This window comes from Tachysurus fulvidraco, chromosome 8 (genome assembly GCF_022655615.1).
Source record: "Tachysurus fulvidraco isolate hzauxx_2018 chromosome 8, HZAU_PFXX_2.0, whole genome shotgun sequence".
Classification (NCBI taxonomy): Eukaryota; Metazoa; Chordata; class Actinopteri; order Siluriformes; family Bagridae; genus Tachysurus; species Tachysurus fulvidraco.
Window position 1 is genome coordinate 24,474,414 of NC_062525.1, and position 17,178 is coordinate 24,491,591.

The 17,178-nt window shown below is 42.8% G+C and overlaps 3 protein-coding genes across 5 annotated transcripts in view; 1 reads left to right on the forward strand and 2 right to left on the reverse strand.

Moving 5' to 3' along the window:
• Positions 1 to 346: 346 nt before the first annotated feature.
• On the reverse strand, positions 347 to 1,776 carry rbp4 (retinol binding protein 4, plasma). The gene is made up of 6 exons (XM_027163175.2): positions 1,736 to 1,776; positions 1,460 to 1,578; positions 1,224 to 1,360; positions 1,023 to 1,129; positions 656 to 868; positions 347 to 561 (listed from the first exon to the last, which is right to left on the reverse strand). The coding sequence occupies exons 2-6, from the start codon at positions 1,559 to 1,561 to the stop codon at positions 545 to 547; spliced, it is 576 nt and encodes a 191-aa protein (XP_027018976.1). The 5' UTR covers positions 1,562 to 1,578; positions 1,736 to 1,776; the 3' UTR covers positions 347 to 544.
• Positions 1,777 to 4,085: 2,309 nt separating this feature from the next.
• pde6c (phosphodiesterase 6C, cGMP-specific, cone, alpha prime) lies at positions 4,086 to 14,110 on the forward strand. Its single transcript, XM_027163255.2, has 22 exons — positions 4,086 to 4,864; positions 5,183 to 5,335; positions 6,040 to 6,129; positions 6,224 to 6,364; positions 6,456 to 6,530; positions 6,624 to 6,688; positions 6,806 to 6,872; positions 7,017 to 7,064; positions 8,944 to 9,093; positions 9,167 to 9,310; positions 9,397 to 9,462; positions 9,618 to 9,764; positions 10,204 to 10,311; positions 11,598 to 11,707; positions 11,801 to 11,888; positions 12,252 to 12,352; positions 12,449 to 12,556; positions 12,650 to 12,713; positions 12,811 to 12,885; positions 13,002 to 13,085; positions 13,200 to 13,344; positions 13,569 to 14,110. Exons 1-22 carry the CDS (start codon positions 4,397 to 4,399, stop codon positions 13,619 to 13,621), a joined length of 2,550 nt encoding a protein of 849 aa, XP_027019056.1. The 5' UTR covers positions 4,086 to 4,396; the 3' UTR covers positions 13,622 to 14,110.
• Positions 14,111 to 15,299: 1,189 nt separating this feature from the next.
• fra10ac1 (FRA10A associated CGG repeat 1) overlaps positions 15,300 to 17,178 on the reverse strand; it is an 11,638-nt gene continuing 9,759 nt past the window's right edge. For all 3 annotated transcript variants that reach the window (XM_027163264.2, XM_047817646.1, XM_047817647.1), the window contains exons 12-14: positions 16,963 to 17,007; positions 16,790 to 16,874; positions 15,300 to 15,597 (exon numbers count right to left, since the gene is read on the reverse strand). In XM_027163264.2, coding sequence (XP_027019065.2) covers positions 15,555 to 15,597; positions 16,790 to 16,874; positions 16,963 to 17,007 — 173 coding nt within the window. In that variant the 3' untranslated portion in view covers positions 15,300 to 15,554. The remainder of the gene's footprint in view (positions 15,598 to 16,789; positions 16,875 to 16,962; positions 17,008 to 17,178) is intronic.

Here is a 17,178-nt window from a genome sequence, read left to right on the forward strand (position 1 = left end):
GAGGAGAGGTTGGAAAAGGACTCGAGTCGATGCACACACACGAGATACAGTAGTTCGGGTCTTCTCGGGTCCGTTCGGTAAAAACACATTCATTTTAAATTACCCGAGACCCGATGCAGCTATTATTAAACCCGACCCGTGTCCGAGGTACACGTGAAACTTTTAGACCCGAACCCGCTCGGGTCTCTGTTCGGACCTCGGGTTTTCGGATCTAAGTGGACCCGTGAAGACTTCTACCTCCTAGTAACCCCAGAACATCGTGTCCAGACTTCCACTCCGAGCCCAAGTGCTCAGGTCCTAACGCCGTATGTTTATCACATTAGCAATAAAACCCAAACGAATGATCTCCAATACCAACATTTTTTTATTTGAAAAAAATTTCAGGTTACAGAGTACATCAACCATCACAGTCGAGTCGTTACGTACGTGTTTTAACGCTACGCTTCTGCCGTGGAGAATTAATTCCATTCATATTAATATTTGATTTTTATGTACACTTATTTTATGTATTGACACGAAAAAAAAATCCTTTATCTGGATGAAATCAGGCGTCACAGAAACCTGCAAAGAAAGAAGATCAGCGTCATGCGGGTCAACGGTGTGTTCGGGCGCATTTTATTATCTTATTTATCGAGCCGGCGTTCACGGCACTTACCGTTGTGAGTGACACGCCTGTATTTGCCCAGCAGACAGATCTCTTTCTTCTTCTCGGTCACAATCGGTTGGTCCTCGGGCCTCAATCCGCCCCTGTAACGGGAGAAGATGAAGGAATAACCGTCCAGACAGGTGCCGTCTGTGTCCAGCTCTCTGCACGAGTAGTGCACGGCGTAGTTGTCGTAATCCGTATCAACGACCCAGTGGTCATCGTCTGGTCGGACAGATAAATAAAACAAGACCAAAGTTCAACTTCAGACACAAGACTAAGGGTTAAAGTACAAGGTTTCTTCCTGCAGCAGTGTTAGTTTTCACTCTATTTAGACTCATCCTGGTCTGTTTAAGTTCATGAGTCTTCATTAACTTACATCCGCTCTGGAGATATGCAGCTGCGCCCCAGTATTTCAGCTTGAACTTGGCAGGATCCGGGGTTTCATCGAAAGAGGCAAACATATTGGCACACATCTCCCAGTTACTAAAATACGACACACGGAAGACAGAATTTCATTTCCAAGCGTGTATTATGCATGGAATATTAAGACTTTAGGAAAAAAATCTTGCGAACTAACTTTAGGATGATGACTCTGCCGAAAGCGCTGGCTGTCATCATGCCCTGGTCGTCCACTTTGTAATTAGCGACAACGTTATCCAGGAGGAAAAGTCCTGATGGGTCTTTCTTGGCTACAGCGTACCACGTTCCCTGGAACTGCAAAGCGAATGAGCGAATGAGTCAGTTCTGACCTCAAAACAGCAAATGAATAGATTTCATTTAGAACAGATTAAAAAAACAAAACACTTTCCTTACCCTGTACTTGTCAAAGTTCTCTTTTACCGCTATGTTGCTAACTTGACACTCTTGTGCCCAGCCTACGGCCAGGAAGCAAAGCACGATTGTGAGCTTCAGCATGTTGCTGCCTGTTGGATCTGCAAAACAGCACGAATGTTATGAACTAAATGGATTTCTAAAATTAATTTAATAGTCTATTACAAGGACCACATATATTTTTTTATATACATAAATATATATAAAAATATTTTCCAGATGTTTTCCTAAGAATCATTAGACCAGACCAAAGCTTACCAGATATCCTGGACGAGTATAAGCTCAGCACTGTTACAGACCGAGTTTATATAGGGCAGACTCACTGCAGACCATTTCGCAATCCCACCCAGAGACTGAGAACTTTCTTTCCAAGCATTTTGTTCATTGGACAGGTTTTTTTTCTTTTCTTTTTTTTTTTTTTGCATTTGTTCCCTCCCCAGAGAACTCGCATAACCTTGTTACAAAACATTAACGGTACTAAAACATCTGGAAAACAACTTTGTTCCTGTACGTATGCTCAAGATTCATCTCTGATATGATTTGCAAAGTGAAGACAAACTAAAAAAAACATTTATTTTATTAGCCATACGTCCACTAAATGACTCTTGCAAACACCCATCAACACTCTTAAACCTCTCAAACATGTGTGTATACATAGGAAGGAAAAAAAAAACCCGCTTGCATGTTCAGACTTGTACTTTCTGTTCTATTGCTCCTGTTTACCACATTTTTCTCTCCTGCTATGCTGTGATTTAAGGACCAGATCTTAATAAATGATGTACATGATACACGATACAGTCTTTTAGCAGAGGTTCTTGCATGTCTTCTAAACTGTGACAAGACGTTTTATTATAGTGTGATCAGAATTCAGCGTCCGATCGCTGGGATCGGGAGCTTATCCTGAGAACGCCGGGCACAAGTCAGGAATGCACAGGGGTCCTTCATACCAGTCCATTGCACAGCATTACAAAAATAGGGGCACTTTTGGTGACTTTGGGATGTCCGAGTAAACCAGAAAACCCAGAGGAAACCCAACTGGAAATCGTGAGAGCATGTGACACTGAGGCAACAATGCGACTGCCATGATAATCTGTACATTCATTTCATTTTCTACCACTTATCCGAACTGCCTCGGGTCACGGGGAGCCTGTGCCTATCTCAGGTGTCATCAGGCATCGAAGCAGGATACACCCTGGACGGAGTGCCAACCCATCACAGGGCACACACACACACTCTCATTCACTCACACACTACGGACAATTTTCCAGAGATGCCAATCAACCTACCATGCATGTCTTTGGACCGGGGGAGGAAACCGGAGTACCCGGAGGAAACCCCCGAGGCACGGGGAGAACATGCAAACTTCACACACACAAGGCAGAGGCGGGAATCGAACCCCCAACCCTGGCGGTGTGAGGCGAACGTGCTAACCACTAAGCCACCGTGCACCCCCATAATCTGTACTTACTAAAATATTTTATAATATTTTATATTGTTGCTGCTCTCTGTTCGGGTCGCTACAGCAGATCATCCAATCCACATATTTTAAATTGTCGTGTTTTCCTGAAACAACACCCCCTATTTTGCCCTGGCTTGGAATCGGCACCGAGTGTTAATCAATCAGTAGCTGGGTCGGTTCCCAAACATTCAATTGTCCCATTCTCAGCCTCGATAAGTCTTAGCAGTTCTACTCTCTCTATGTTCATGTACCCTTGCATGACTTCATCAATGATGATGTAAAGATGTAGAAGTGAGTAAATGGAGCAGGAGCATTTTGGTCATTTTACCAACTGGTCATTGGTTTATTTATTTATTTATTTATTTTATCTTGGCTAAAACATTTGGTGCTAAATTAGCTATGGGCTACATTCAGCTGACTAAACCCTTAACATCATGGTACTGATATTCTAACTTTTAGGCACCTTGCATTTTTTTTTAAAGCTGGTTTATTTGCTAGACCATATTTGCAGGTTCCAGCCTGTAAAATTCAGTGTGTTACCACTCGGCTGTGCGAAGCGAGGACATCCTAGTAATCACCTCCTACTTAATCCTGGATTTTCTGTGCCAGTTACCAAAGTTGCAAAGCCTTCTGCTGTCAGACTGCTGGTATATCCTCCGCCTCCCCCTCAGAATAGAAAAAAAAGTTTGTACCCTCTTTTACATTCAGCAGCATAACGAATCCGTCTTAATCCCATTGTTGGAAATAGATCCTTGAGCAAAATGGCTAAATATAACCCCGGGTTTTGAATGTCACTTCTCATTGCTGTATCTGAAAACAAGTGAAGCAAATTAATGTAGACTTCATCGGTGACGCTGATAAAACTACCATGTGTACGTTCCTTCCATAGTTCCATAGATTCATAGTAGGTACTTATTTACTATTTACTAATGTCCAGTAGCGCCAATTTACGATTGCTAGACGTAGCTGGGATTATCCGGATGGCTAAAGAAAGTTTTTGATGGCTCAGGTCATCAACATACCTAATAGCTCCAATGACCAAAACGAAAAAAAAAACTGGTCTAAGGAGGTTCATTACCCTGGTCTTTTTCAGAGAAATGGATGTTACATCCTGACAATTTACAGCACAAAACAAGTCTTGCCACTGATTGGATTGTAGAAGGTAAAATGATCTGTGCAGGGATTTGCAGGTTAAGAAAGCTTAGGAGGTTTAATGTCATGACGTCACTTTAATTAGCAGTCGCTTTGATCCCTTCAGCCCGTAAGCCACCGTAGTCTTCCAGCTTGACCGAGGAGACCAGGAGCCTTTTGTGCTTTATGCAGCTCTTTAGCGCAGGATGCGATCGGGTGAAGGAGACGTCCAATAAATCAAGCAATCCGGTTCATTTTTCTCCTTCTAGCTTTCTGCAGGTGATGCATCTCCTTTAAGGACACTCTTACAATCATACACCTGATACAAGATGGCAGACAAGGACAGTGTGGAAAAATACCTGGAGAATAACCCACAGTTTGCAAAAGAGTATTTTGATAAGAAGTTCCGGACCGAAGCCATCACGGCTGCTTTCACGGACGAGCTCGAGATCAAAGATCCATCCTCCTACAAAGATGTCACCCTGATCCAGGAGGCTGCCATCATATTTGATCTGGTTAAGGAATTACAGGGTGAAACCTTCATGGAGAAGAGCATGCACAAGGTCCTCCAGAGAATATGTCTGCTAGTGAATGCAGATCGATGCAGCTACTTTATATTTCGAGCTAGGAATGGAATCCCAGAGCTCGCCACGTGTCTTTTTGACGTTACCGCTACTTCCTCATACGAGAGCAATCTGGTCAACCCGTTTTCTGAAATCGTGTTCCCTACCGACATCGGCATAGTTGGGCAAATATCCACAAACAAAAAGGGAGTTAACATACCCGATGTGAAGCAGGTGAGCTCGTGATTAAAGACGGTCTCATGGCCCGGTGTTTCTTTTGTTAACTGTGGTATTTAATGTGTATGACGGATTTCCTTTTTAAGATGTATCCAGCCAAAAACAAAGAGACGTATCACTTTAATAACCAATCGAAATCCAAAATTGTTACTAGCAGTACGTGACGATAAAAGTCGAAGATTGCATTCATTTAGCTTACCTTATGATCACGAAACCATCAGTTCATTTCAGTAAATGTTCTTCTGAATCTTTCTTTCTTTCTTTCTTTCTTTCTTTCTTTCTTTCTTTCTTTCTTTCTTTCTTTCTTTAAACAAGAACCCCCGCTTCAGTGACTTTGTAGACAACCAGACAGGCTACACCACCAAAAACATGATCGCTGCTCCCATTATGAGTGGAAAGGATCTGCTGGGAGTCATCATGGCGTTAAACAAAGTCGGAGGAACAGAATTCTCCAAAGCAGATGAATTAGTAAGTGGAGATGTTTCCGCTTTGATGCCAAATAGTGAGATTAGAACCGAATTGTACGGTGCTCGTGTGTCTTCATCTAGTTTTTGGTCATTTCTACCAAACTCTACTCTACTCTACTCAAAGAGAACATCGGAGGAACAACCGATAGACACACGACTAAACACTGCTACAGTCAGACTGTCACAAATCTGCAACCTTGAGTGCTAGAGTCAAATATAGCTTCCTTGTTCTAGAGTCGGGTCAGGGGGCACGGTGGCTTAGTGGTTAGCACGTTCGCCTCACACCTCCAGGGTTGGGGGTTCGATTCCCGCCTCCGCCAAAGACATGCATGGTAGGTTGATTGGCATCTTTGGAAAATTGTCCGTAGTGTGTGAGTGTGTGTGTGTGCCCTGTGATGGGTTGGCACTCCGTCCAGGGTGTATCCTGCCTTGATGCCCGATGACGCCTGAGATAGGCACAGGCTCCCCGTGACCCGAGAAGTTCGGATAAGCGGTAGAAAATGAATGAATGTTCTAGAGTCCTATATGAGACGGGGAAGTGATGGGAAGTAAGTGACCACTAAACACGAAACTAAACACTAGGTTTAACTTTAATTAAAAGGCCATTAACTGTAAAAAGCAAACATTCCCAAATCCCGTTGCATTTACTCCCTACCACAACGAGCAACTTACTAACCTTCTTAATATATTTCGTTCTCTTCAAAGCTCTTCAACAAGTACTTAGACTTTGCCTCAGTCATAGCTGTTCAGCATTACACCAATTACATGTGGAACGTGGAATCCAGAAGAAGTCAGGTAACCCGTCGAGAACCCGACCAGAACTTTCTGTACTTTCTTCCAAAGCCAATGGCGAGGCCACATGAGTGTCGCTCTTTCCCTGATACCGCAGGTTCTTCTCTGGTCTGCCAGCAAGGTGTTTGAGGAGTTGACTGACATCGAGAGACAGTTTCACAAAGTTCTGTACACTGTGAGGACCTACCTGCAGTGTGAGAGGTATTCTGTAGGGCTACTGGATATGACCAAAGAGAAGGTACATCATTCATAGCAGACACGCATCGCTCGTTCGCCACCGATGACCTTTTTTAGCACCTTCTTATCGTTATGTCGTTGTGTCTGATTAGGAATTCTACGACGAATGGCCGATTAAACTGGGAGACGTGGAACCGTACAAAGGGCCCAAGACACCCGATGGCAGGGTTTGCATCTTTTCCCGATTTATATTATTCTATTTAAAACAGACTCTCGGGACACGACTGATATCCCCGTGTTTGTTGTTTCTTGTTTCCCAGGAAATCAACTTCTACAAAATCATTGATTATCTTTTAGAAGCTAAGGAAGAAATCAAAGTCATCCCGTAAGTACCGTACTGTACTGTACTGCCTGGGATTTGACCAGAACCTCTGTGTTCACTGTACACCACTGCGAATTTAATGCTAAGCTGTATCGTGCTTTCTTTTTAATTTCCTGATAGGGGACCACCTGCAGATCACTGGGCCCTTGTTAGTGGACTCCCCACCTATGTAGCTGAAAATGGATTCGTAAGCTCTTTTCCTAATAAAATAATATCCTCCTGCTTACTAAGCGTCTTAAAAAAAGGTTAAGTAACCAACCATATGGTCTAGAAACGAAAGTCTCTTAATTTCAGATTTACCGTTAAAGTGAAGCTGTGTTGCTGTTTGCAGATTTGTAACATGATGAACGTTGCTGCGGACGAATACTTCAAGTTTCAGGTACGGTGCACAGAACAGTTCAGAATTTCCTTCCACTCCTTTATTTTAATTACATCGTTAACTGCAACTATAACAGTTAAGACTTAAGATTAAAGAAAATCATTTGTTATACGTTTCAGGCATTTATTTATTTATTTATTTATTTATTTATTTATTGTTGCCGGTTTGGTTTAGCTTCATTTGTCCCCCAAGAGCCAAGGCTCAATTTACCTTCCATTTAAAGTTATTCTCCTGCAATGAGATATCTCTATCCTGGACTCCACCCACTTTTGTAGGACACGAGAGCTCAGTGAATGATTTGATGAAACTGATTCGGAATTCATTTCTTCAATTCTTCCTCACTAAGCACTTTCTCCTGGTGGATTTGAAGACACAATGGCGGTGAGGTGGAAAGCAATTCGGTGTAGCCAATCCACCATCCACGTTCTTCCTAAACGGATAAAGGGAAAAAAAAATCTTACACTGAAGTGACGCTCATATTTATAAGTTGCTTCAAGCTCCTGGTTACACAAATCCACTCTGGTGTCATCCAGATGAGGACGAGCTTCTCTTCCGAGCCAGGTTCCTCTCAAGGTTCCTCGTCATGTCGTCTCAGGGAGTTTTTCCCTGCCACCGACGGCTCATGCTCGCTCATTAGGGATAAATTTATCTCCTGAATTTATACACATTAGTAAAGCTGCAATGAGACAATGTCCATTGTTAAAAGCACTATAAATACATTCAATTGAATGGAATTGAATTGAATTGAAAATACAGGATTATATATGAAAGATATGAAAATACAGGTCAAATCAAAGAATTTAAATAGAATTTTAAATATAGAATAAAAACAGACCTAAGAAAAACAGAAATAGAATCTGTAGAAGCAAAGAGGAAAAAAATACGCAATTATAGTGCAGCATAATTACTATATATGCTAAGATAACTGTATTCATATAAATCAGTTCGAAAAGCAATTTTGACAACCTTATGTGTGTGTGGAGTTTGCATGTTCTCCCCGTGCCTCGGAAGTTTCCTCCGGGTACTCCGGTTTCCTCCCCCAGTCCAAAGACATGCATGGTAGGTTGATTGGCATCTCTGGGAAATTGTCTGTAGTGTGTGTGTGTGTGAGTGAATGAGAGTGTGTGTGTGCCCTGTGATGGGTTGGCACTCCGTCCAGGGTGTATCCTGCCTCGATGCCCGATGACGCCTGAGATAGGCACAGGCTCCCCGTGACCCGAGAAGTTCGGATAAAGCGGTAGAAAATGAATAAATTAATTAATTTTAACAACGGAAATTGTGTCAAATTTAAAACGGAAATTAAAAAAATTCTGAATAAAAATGACAAAGTTAAAATTTACATTTAACACTTCTGTGTTCATTTTCTACCGCTTATCTGAACATCTCGGGTCACGGGGAGCCTGTGCCTACTGTATCTCAGGCGTCATCGGGCATTGAGGCAGGATACACCCTGGACGGAGTTCCAACCCATCACAGGGCACACACACACACACACACACTACGGACAATTTTCCAGAGATGCCAATCAACCTACCATGCATGTCTTTGGACCGGGGGAGGAAACCGGAGTACCCGGAGGAAACCCCCGAGGCACGGGGAGAACATGCAAACTCCACACACACAAGGCGGAGCCGGGAATCGAACCCAGACCCTGGAGGTGTGAGGCGAACATGCTAACCACTAAGCCACTGTGTCCCCCTGGTGTCCATCTTTTTTATCCCTTGTATATTTACAAGGGCTCGTTGTTGCCCAATACATTACTAACACCCTTTTTTTTTTTTAATTTGGACAGACGCATTGTATTATTCACATGAGATTCATCTTTATATTCCATCTGAGCATTCCGCTTCAGTTTCTTCCCGTTTGTTCTAAACCTCAGAAAACGGCAGTGGACGAGACCGGCTTTGTCATCAAGAACGTCTTGTCTCTTCCGATAGTCAACAAAAAAGAGGAAATCGTAGGCGTCGCTACTTTCTTCAACCGAAAAGATGGCAAGCCTTTCGAAGAGCAAGACGAGCAGATCACCGAGGTGAGACATCAGATGTTCGGTGGAGAAATTGCTTGTGAGTCCGTGAGATTTTTACCGTCTACTTTCCACGCAGGCCCTCACACAATTTCTGGGTTGGTCTGTGCTCAACTGTGATACTTATGATAAGCTCAACAGGATGGAGTGGAGAAAAGATATTGCACAGGAAATGGTTCTTTATCAAACAAAAGCAACCAACAATGAGGTCCAGGAGATCTTGGTGAGCCTTGATGAGTTTATTATTTTTCAGTACGGTTCAGACTCGATATTTTATCAATCTTATATACTTTTGTTCGTGTCTTGCAGAACACATGGGATAAGTACAGCAAAGAACCAGAGGAATGTGATCAAAAAGAATTGTACAAACTCTTGGTAAGACTTTTTTTTTTCCACTCAGAGTTCCAGCGTCCAGCATTTGCTGGACATTTAGTTCACATAACAAGTCAAAGCGGAAATAAGGAAGTTGGCATTATGGCATTATGCCTGATGATGATTATGCTTATGTTCTCGCACATGCTCATAAACAGAGGGCAAACATACCTGAAGCCAAAGATGTCGAGCTGCTGGAGTTCCGCTTCAGTGACTTCCCTCTGTCTGAAGTCGACCTTATCAAGTGCGGTATCCGCTGCTTCTTTGAACTCGGTGTGGTGGAGAAGTTCAAAGTTCCTCCAGAGGTCAGACACATGTTCACGTCACACGGATCATACACTCACCTTCCGACGTCTGAAGTCTCGTCGAGGTGTTTCAACCCGCTCAGGATTTTCTTTTTTTTTTTTACTACCATTCTGATAAAAATCTAGAGACTCTAGAAAACCCATTTAGCACTTTCTGTCTGAAATCCTCAAGCCATCTGCTACCAACAGTCATGTCCCAGTTAAAGTCACAGAAATCATATTTTTCCCATTCTGACGTTAACACGATAAGCGTAAAATAACAAGCGTTCCCATTCGAGTGGACGGTAAGCATTACGGATGTTCTATAACGATCAGTTAATAAATTCAAAGCTCCTAAGAGGATTATATGTGTCTGTAATTCCATGAGATTATTTGTACAACATTTTAAAATGAAGTGCTGGTTTGTATCTTGTAGTGACTTTCACAAAACATACCTTAGGTTCTAACCAGATGGATGTACACAGTCAGGAAGGGTTACAGAGACATCACGTACCACAACTGGAGGCATGGCTTCAACGTGGGTCAGACCATGTTCTGTTTACTCCAGGTGAGTCCATTTTTATTCGATTCCGACTCCTATAAATGTTTTGGTACAGCCTGAAATCTCCACATCAGCTACTCAGGTCTTTATGGCATGGATTCCTCAAGGTGTTGGAACCATCGCTCTTAGATATCCGTCCATGTTGATACGATTTCAACCCGTAATTGCAGCAGATTTGTGAGAGTCTCCTGTTCATCCACATTCAAATGGTATTTGGTACTTGGATGCAGATCTGGGGAGATCTTGAGGAGGCCACAGAAGTGCACTGAACTTATTGTCAGGGTCATAGAACCAGTTTTAGAAGACTTTGTGACATGGTGCATCATCTTGCTGGAAGTTGGTCTATATAATCAGGGGAAAGATGCTTAGTTTTGTAGAGGCCCAAGAACAACATACTTGTCACTAAATTTTGGTTCAGTGCTCACATTTTGACCCTTAATTTTGCATGTCAATGAAGCTCTGATCGTCAACCGTCCACTTTCCCACCGTAGCCTCGGATTCCTGTTCTTCCTTTCACCAGATGTGGTCCTCTACTGTTGTAGCCCATCTGCGTAAAGATAGGCTACAACCGTAGTTCATTCATTCATTCATTTTCTACCGCTTATCCGAACTTCTCGGGCCACGGGGAGCCTGTGCCTATCTCAGACGTCATTGGGCATTGAGGCAGGATACACCCTGGACGGAGTGCCACCCCATCACAGGGCACACACACACTCTCATTCACTCACACACACACACACTACGGACAGTTTCCCAGAGATGCCAATCAACCTACCATGCATGTCTTTGGACCGGGGGAGGAAACCGGAGTACCCGGAGGAAACCCCCGAGGCACGGGGAGAACATGCAAACTCCACACACGAGGCGGAGGCGGGAATCGAACCCCCAACCCCGGAGGTGTGAGGCGAACATGCTAACCACTAAGCCACCGTGCCCCCCAACCGTAGCTGTAAAGAGTTTATTTTTCTCGAACCAGCCGTTCTAATAGTACCTCGCTCTTTAACCAGCCATTTTCTCACTATTCTGTGTTTTGTGTGATGTTTGATCTGAACGTTAACTACAGGTTTTTTTTGTACGTTGCTGCTACCCACCGAGGTGTGTTATTGGCATGTTGCATCAGTCAACCAGCCCTCAGTATAGTAGGGATGTTCACAAGAGCATTCATAATCACCCGAGTGAGACGAGCGTACACAAACGGCACCAGACGTTGTCCCTCTGATGTATCTGACAAATAACCAAGCTTTATTTATTTGTTCCCCTTCCCTTTTCCACCACCGACTCTGTCCAAGCAGACTGGAAAGCTAAGAAAATACTACTCTGACCTCGATGCCTTTGCGATGGTGGCAGCTGCTTTTTGCCATGATATTGACCACAGGGGTACCAACAATCTTTATCAGACAAAGTATGAACCGACTGTTCTTTTAAATCCAAATTTCACCTGTTTTTGTTGCAGATTTACTTCATATACTGTATAATCATCCCATTTCCTTTGCAGGAGTGCTTCACCTTTGGCCAAACTTCATGGTTCCTCTATTCTGGAGAGGCATCATCTTGAATATAGCAAAACTCTTATGGCAGAAGAGGTATGTAAAGCGTATGTCTACTATACGGCCAAACGTCCCGGAACACCTGACCGCCACATCCATGTAATGTGCTTGTCCAAGATTTAGTTCCTTCTTTTGTGTTACAAGGACCTCTTTTGGATGGTGGTCCACTAGCAAGGTCAGTGCAGGACACTGTTGTTCTTCAACTCCATCCTTCCATCTTTATATACCATACTTTCTAAACAGTACCATTTTCATGCTGGACCATGTCTGAGCCCTGTTAGATCGTAGACAAACCAAACTATCGATGGGTGAGGTGGTTGGGTGTCCACGTTTATTTTTGACCGTAGTACACGAAGACACGATACTACATCTCACTGTCTTGTTCTCTTCCGTGTGCAGAACATAAACATTTTCCAGAGTCTACAGAAACGACAGTTCGAGACAGTACAGCATTTACACGACGTCTGCATCATCGCCACCGATCTGGCTTTGTACTTCAAGTAGGTCTCACTCCCCGTCCCCTTTCGCTTCCGTCGATCCGTCTTAACAGATCACAAAAAACGACCGGCCGGTCTAAATTCTCAAATGTTTCACAGAAAAAGAACAATGTTCCAGAAGATCGTTGATGCCACAGAACCGATGACCGACGAGAAGGAAGCCATTAGTTACATAGCCAACAATCCCATAAGGAAAGAAATCATCATGTAAATAATATTATTTATAAATGATAAAATTAGAAAATATCTGGGATTATTTTGGACCCGCTGTGATCATTTTTCTTTCCGGCTGAACGTAAGGGCCATGATGATGACCGGCTGTGACCTGTCTGCCATCACGAAACCATGGGAGGTCCAGAGCAAGGTACTTACTGAGAATTTACACACCGCTCGCTCGATGATCTAGTTAACCTCTCGAGCAACTTTCTAAACAGTGTTTACTTTTTCGTTTGTCGTTCAAGGTGGCTCTGATGGTGGCTGCGGAATTCTGGGAGCAGGGAGACCTAGAGAGGAACGTACTCGATCAAGAACCTATTGTAAGCGATCAAAATGTTTTCTCCTCTTTATAAAGTATATTAAAACCCGATAAGATTTAGTTTATTTAGGTTTTCGTCTATTTTGATAAACGTTTGTTGTCGAAATCTTTCCTCAGCCCATGATGGACAGGAGGAAGGCAGATGAGCTTCCCAAGATGCAATGCGGCTTCATCGATTTCGTGTGCTCCTTCGTCTACAAGGTGAGTCAGACACTGTTTTTTTTTGTCTGCGAGATGTTCAACAGAACCTTTTTAGTTCTTCCTCAAGCTTTTTCAAAGGCGAGATTATTAACCGGACTCTTTTGCTCGACGTAGGAATTTTCAAGGTTCCATAAGGAGATCACTCCGATGTTTGATGGTCTGAACAACAACAGAGCCCACTGGAAAGAGCTGGCTGATGCTTATCAAGCTAAACTAGATGCCATTGAGAATGAAAAGAAGAAACTGGAGAACAAACAAGGTCTCCGTAAAGCTTCACTTAGACGCAATGAACTGAACATTAACCCACCATTTTAACATCATACCTATGGCTTAGGTTAACAGTAACCCTATAACCATCACATGGATGTTCTTTGGTGAGCATATAAATCATATGCTCACCAAAGAACATCCATGTGATGGTAAGAGCATGGAATTCGTTAGCTCTGTCTTTTACCCTTTTTCCTTGTTTCTTCCTTTCTGCAGAAGGACCAGAAGTTACTGAAGTTGGGAAGTCTAAAACATGCACCATGTTTTAAAAAGAACCATCACCATCGGACAAAGATCCCGACCGAGCAGCTACACGTGACAGCAGACGGAAGGTCTTTTTGGACCTCAGGATTGACCACTTTTGGTTGTTTTTTTTTTCCCCACTAAACCTATTCTAGACGGAAAGGGCCGATACGGAAAACGACTTCCGGTGCGGACGTGTCGTCTACGCCGCGAAAACACCAGCACAAACGGAATATGATGTACAGTATGATGATCGCTTTGTGGTTGATTTCATGTATCACTAGTTTTTAATCTAAGACGGACTTCCAGTAACTATCGCAAAGGCCGCAGTGTAAAGGCTAAATTCTACCACATGGAATTAATTCAGAGTCCGAATTTAAAAAATAAATAAATAAATAATTCCGTCAATAACACTTGATTAGTAAGTCGTTCATATTTATATATTAAATATATATTTATATAAAAAATACTTGTACTTATTTAAACTGGAAGTAACAATGTTGGAGAAAGAAACAACCAAGCACCAACTTGTATTATTATTATTTTTTTTTGCTTAATATGTAATAAAATTAATTTAAAAAAAAAAGCAGAATCACTTGATTTAAAGGTTACATTTACAGCATTTAACAGATATACCCTTATATCCAGAGCGACTTATCTCACATTATCTAATTTTTTATACAGCTGAGCAATTGAGGGTTAAGGGCCTTACTCAGGGGCCCGACAGCGGCGGCTTGGCGGACCGGGGATCGGAATGACAACCTTCCGATCGGTAGCCCAACACCTTAACCACTGGGCTACCACGGGCCTGAACGTTTCCTGACAGAACCGAAATGCTGTAAGAAGACTCGAGGAAGCTCGAGTTTGTTCGAGTTTAAGCTTGACGTTTCTGCTTATATAAAACAGATCACAGTAGCAGGACCTGTGTTTGTTATATAAGTGTGAGCCAGGTTTAATATATGAACCAGATCCACGGTTTGTTCGATCTGAAAACAGATATTTAATCTCGTTGTTGTTCATGATATCAAGAGATTACACGTAATACACACAACCACCAAATGGCTTGTAACTTGACCAGTATAGACCTTTACTCCGTTAACTGACCTGCTTCTTTTCATTATAAAGGCTTTGATTGGAAACGTTCCCTAAAATGTTTCGCTGACTGAACAAATGACCAAATACCGAAAGTCGCTATAAAACATGGCATCGATAGACAAGTCAAATCTCCGGTGTCCTGAAGAGCCACTTCTCTATACTGCCCTTTTTATCCATACACAGCTATTTCTGTCAGGTTCTTTAGAGGACTTGGAAGTCACTGAGATGTCTCTATCATCTCAGGGATTATCTAGTAAAGCTGGATGATCTCACAGTAAAGAGGCTCAGGTGGCTGGTGGCCGAGAGTAGTAGCAGGTTGCTTCGGTCAAACCCTGGAACGTTCTTATCCTAAAGGTCAGACTTGCTGTATCACAAATCATTACAGAGCAAAGAGCTTTAAATGTAGTTTGTTTGGTGTCTACAACCTGAACCAGGTGTACTCTGGGATAAGCTCCAGGTTTCAAGCGACCTAGTAGGATAATGGGATGGATGGATGGATGGATGGATGGATGTTTTTGTGACTGGATTCTGATTATAAAGTGAGCAGAATAATCACCTCCATGTGTGACACGGTACGTTCTGGTCCGTGAGAAAAATAACTGACGTGAACACTTTTACAATCCTGTTTAATAGCCAGCCTCAAATTCAGTCAGAGTTTCAAACAGTCTGCAGTTATTACAAAAAAAATAATACGTATATAAAAGATATAGAGCTTAGAAATATCATCCGGGACGTGTAAACGGTTTAATCTGCGTGAGAGAAGCGGCCGTCGACCGAAGCGGTGAGCGTTTTGTTTTATTCGCTCTGTATATGGAAGAATCGTTGGAAAGGTCGTCCGTGAGGTTGTCCGTCCTGCGGTCGTGCTCAAAGAAACATGCCTTCGAAGTATTCGTCAAACTCGTCTTCCCTGGAAAAGAGAAACAAATCAGTTATGCGATGATCTACACTATCGATAGCATCAAAATAAAGAGTTCATTCAAGCGAACGCTGTTTTGTCCAGGATCTCCGTTTAGAACGTTTTTCACTCTCACAGAATTTGGTGCCATCTCTTGTGTAACTTGCTTTTACTTTCAGTTAAAGGTGAGGTCGTCGATATTTGAAAGCCAATGACGTCATTTGAAATCACCAAAACAAACACGCCCCTAACCCGAACGGGTCCCGCCCCTGTATAGATAGCTCCGCCCACACGTACATACGTAACCCGGGCGACTAACGGAAAGAAACGTGTCTTTATCATAGCTGAAGGGAAGAACAATACGATTGTAGATAAACAAACAAGCAAAAATGCCACACAAGCATAATGATGTAAAGGACAAAGGCATATATTAGTTCTGTGTAACAAAGCAAAACCAACGTTACTCACCTATCGAGAAGGAAAAAAGCGCCTCGGCGTCTTAAGTAAAGTCGGCCACATATTCACAGGTCGGAGTTTCCCGAGTCGATAACTCCTGAGCTAAACGCTGTTACTACACAAAACGCGGTTGTAGCTGCCTCTCTACATTACTACGATAGAAAAGAGGTGTTATTTGTGTAGTAACAGCGTTTAGCTCAGGAGTTATTGACTCGGGAAACTCCAACCTGTGAATATGTGGCCAACTTCCTGCTCCTTCAGTTCTCTCCAGCGCTGGAAAGCTGATCCTATATTAACACGTCCTACTTCTTGTCCTTATCGTAAGTCTTTCTTCTCTTTCTTTCTTTGTTTTTATCCTCCATGTCGATGTTAAAACCGCTTTCTGCTAATGTCACACACGCGCACCGAACACTCTCTCCGCCCATACTGACAAGCCCCGCCCCTTTCTGCTCATTGGCGGTTTGGTCTTTTGTTTATTATTCGGCCCGACTCAGTTTTCTGAAGCATTTCTCAAAAATCTGAGACCCTGCCTTTAATCTTCGTTGTCGCTCTTTCGGCTGCTCTACCGTTCGGCGCCACCACCCGATCGCCTGATTGTTGGTCAACTCCACCTTTTACTTTAGCTCAGAAATTCCACAGTCGAAGGTTGTCTTCATAATTGCGTCAACAGGTTTTTAGAAGAAACCTCTGGAGCTTTTATTGGAACGAAAGTGGATTTTTGTGAACACCGTTACTGGAAAAAGCTCACCGTGATTTCTCCTCCAGAAGAGGAGCTGGACCTTTCCAGTAGTCTGAATCTGATGGGCCTTGAGTCTCCTCTTCACTTTCCAAGTCTGACAATAAGAGAAGAGTTTAGAAGTTAGATGTTGAGTCCAGGATGTGTTTACTTACTATACGGACGAGAAGAAACCAAACACAAACCTTTCTCGGACTCATGGGAATCCTCAGAACTTGAGGACGAGTGCTCTGTAGATGGAGGAAGATGGAGGTTACACTAAAATGTAGGCTAAAATGTATGTTTAAATGTTCAGCAAAACGCATCAACAAGCGAATTTTTCTGAGCTGAGATGTCGAACGTCAAGCACGGACAGGTACAGGAATGTTTTCCTGCTACTGTTTTTCCACAGAGGGTTGTTT

Excerpts from the sequence above, each read along its gene's own strand:
- rbp4 (XM_027163175.2), bottom strand. The coding sequence starts at position 1,561 with ATGCTGAAGCTCACAATCGTGCTTTGCTTCCTGGCCGTAGGCTGGGCA. Across the intron at positions 1,130-1,223 it reads GGCAGAGTCATCATCCTAAA|TAACTGGGAGATGTGTGCCA; the intron begins GTTAGTTCGCAA and ends GTCGTATTTTAG. Across the intron at positions 869-1,022 it reads TGCATATCTCCAGAGCGGAT|ACGATGACCACTGGGTCGTT; the intron begins GTAAGTTAATGA and ends CTGTCCGACCAG.
- pde6c (XM_027163255.2), top strand. The coding sequence starts at position 4,397 with ATGGCAGACAAGGACAGTGTGGAAAAATACCTGGAGAATAACCCACAG. Across the intron at positions 4,865-5,182 it reads ACATACCCGATGTGAAGCAG|AACCCCCGCTTCAGTGACTT; the intron begins GTGAGCTCGTGA and ends TCTTTAAACAAG. Across the intron at positions 6,130-6,223 it reads TGGAATCCAGAAGAAGTCAG|GTTCTTCTCTGGTCTGCCAG; the intron begins GTAACCCGTCGA and ends CTGATACCGCAG.